General features: G+C 51.4%; 1 protein-coding gene across 1 annotated transcript in view; it reads left to right on the top strand.

Annotated features, from left to right (window-relative positions):
* LOC125044175 (headcase protein-like) overlaps positions 1 to 2,484 on the top strand; it is a 94,104-nt gene extending 91,620 nt beyond the window's left edge. The window contains exon 4 of the mRNA XM_047640638.1: positions 2,272 to 2,484. Within this exon, the coding sequence (XP_047496594.1) occupies positions 2,272 to 2,469 (198 nt within the window). The 3' untranslated portion in view covers positions 2,470 to 2,484. The remainder of the gene's footprint in view (positions 1 to 2,271) is intronic.
* The last annotated feature ends 16 nt before the right edge of the window (positions 2,485 to 2,500 follow it).

The following is a 2,500-nucleotide window of genomic DNA, read 5'->3' as shown; positions in this document are numbered from 1 at the left end:
GGTAACAAACAAAAAAATAAAATAAAATGAAAAAAAAAGTTGATTTAGAAGCGACCATCATTAAGCATCTATCTAGCACACAGTCTGGCGCCCATCATTCATTTTTAATTACATAATGGTCGCGCCCCTCCCTTCCCCTCCTACCCGCCTACCCCTAGCCCTACCCCTACCCCCTTACTCCCCTCCTCCTCTTCCTCCTCTTCCCCTACCCCTGTTCCTTCCTCCTCCTCCTCCTCCTCCTCCTCCTCCTCCTCCTCCTCCTCCTCCTCCTCCTCCTCCTCCTCCTCCTCCTCCTCCTCCTCCCCCCCTACCCCTGTTCCTTCCTCCTCCTCCTCCTCCTCCTCCTCCTCCTCCTCCTCCTCCTCCTCCTCCTCCTCTACCCCTGTTCCTTCCTCCTCCTCCTCCTCCTCCTCCTCCTCCTCCTCCTCCTCCTCCTCCTCCTCCTCCTCCTCCTCCTCCTCCCCCCCCCCTCCTCCTCCCCCTCCCCCTCCCCCTCCTCTACGCCTGTTCCTTCCTCCTCCTTCTCCTACTCCCTTTCTCTTTCCCCGTTTCCCGTTCTCTCCTTACTCCCTCTCCTCTCTTTCACTCCTTTCTTCCTTCTTCCCCTTCTTCTAATTTCCTCCTCCTCTTACTCTCCGTCTTCCTCTCCTCCTGTTCCCCTTTCCTCCTGTTCCCCTTTCCTCCTCCCGTCCCCCTATTACTCTCTCTTTCCTTCCCTCTCCCCTCTTCCCCTTCCTCCCCTCCCCATGCCCCTCCTACTCCCCCTCCCCCTCCTACTCCCCTCACTCTCCCCTTCCCCCTCCCCCACCTACTCCCCTCAGTCTCCCCCTCCCCCACCCCCTCCCTCCTACTCCTCCGCCCTGACCCCCTCTCCCCCTCTCCCCCTCTCCTCCCCTCCCTCCTCCCTCCCCCTCCCTCCCCATCCTCCTCCCCCTCCTCGCAGTCATCTTTCGTCCGTTAACCCCTGACCTTTCGAAGGCTGGCAACCCGGCGACCCTTTCTTTGTTTTCTATCATTTTTAGCTTGATTGCTTCTTGTTTATTTGAGTTAATTTGTTATTTGCATTTGGTGTTTCTTCGCCAGTGTTGTTAGGTTGATTGATTTTTTGTATAGATCTGTCTAGCTATGTGTCTATCTTGTCTGTCTGTGTGTGTGTGTCTGTCTGTCTTTCAATTCATCTCTCTATCTATCCTCTTTCAATTCATCTCTCTATCTATCCATCTATCTATTTATCTGCCTTGTCATTCTTGCTGTATCTACTTATCCTTCTGTCTATTTGTCTGCCTGTCTGTAGTTCTGTTTAGAGAGAGAGAGAGAGAGAAAGTGAAAGAGAAAGAGAAAGAGAAATAGAAAGTGAAAGTGAAAGTGAAAGTGAAAGTGAAAGTGAAAGTGAAAGTGAAAGTGAAAGTGAAAGTGAAAGTGAAAGAGAAAGAGAAAGAGAAAGAGAAAGAGAAAGAGAAAGAGAACGAGAAAGAGAACGAGAACGAGAACGAGAACGAGAACGAGAACGAGAACGAGAACGAGAAAGATTATTTTATACCCTTTACTTAATTGTCCCCTACAATCTTTTGATTTCTCTTCATGATAATCACACCATTTTGTCGATATCATCACACTAATAAACTTCCAACACACTACTACAAACTAACACGCTACTTACAAATAGGCACTTACACCCTTTTCACTCACCGCCCCCCCCCCCACCCGCAGTCCATCGAAACTCACCTACCAAACTCAATTTTACTTAACTTCGCCTCCGAAATAACCATTGTAAACTCATTCACCCAACCTCACGTCACTTCCTCCTTCTCACTTTCACGTAATGTTAATCTTCCCTCGAACCTCACTTCATTAACTTAACGTCACCTTTTTTCTTGCGGATCCTCACTTCACCTCATCCAACTTCACCTCACTTCACTTCATAAAACTTCACCTCACTTCACCTCATCCAACTTCCTTTCACTTCTCTCATCCAACTTCATTTCACTTCTCTCATCCAACCCACACTCCTTCTATCTCACTCACTTCGGACACGTCGCCTCACGCAACCCACCGAATCTCCCTCCCAACCCACTTCCCCTCGACTCTACTTCCCCTCTCCCCCACTTCTTCCCTAACCCACCCATCCTCTCTCTCCCTCTCTCCCCCACAGCACTTCTCTAACCCCCCTCTCTCTCCCTCCCCCACAGCACTTCCCTAACCCCCTCTCTCTCTCCCTCCCTCCCCCACAGCACTTCCCTAACCCCCTCTCTCTCTCCCTCTCCCCAACAGGTCCGGGTGGAAGGGCGACAGCAGTACCTGGCGGCGGTGTGCATGGGCTGTCTCGAAGGCTGGTCCGTGTCCCTCCGCTGCGCCTACTGCAACGCCAGATGGAACGGCTCGGCGCTGATCCTGGGCACCATGTACTCCTTCGATATCTTCGCCGCGATGCCCTGCTGTGAGAATAGGTTAAAGGTAAGTTCGAGTTGAGTGGAGTTGTAGGGGGGTTGTGTGTGTGTGT

Source organism: Penaeus chinensis, chromosome 35 (genome assembly GCF_019202785.1).
Source record: "Penaeus chinensis breed Huanghai No. 1 chromosome 35, ASM1920278v2, whole genome shotgun sequence".
Lineage (NCBI taxonomy): Eukaryota > Metazoa > Arthropoda > Malacostraca > Decapoda > Penaeidae > Penaeus > Penaeus chinensis.
The sequence above is the reverse complement of the archived record's forward strand: the minus strand, read 5'-3'. Positions and strand labels throughout refer to the sequence as shown.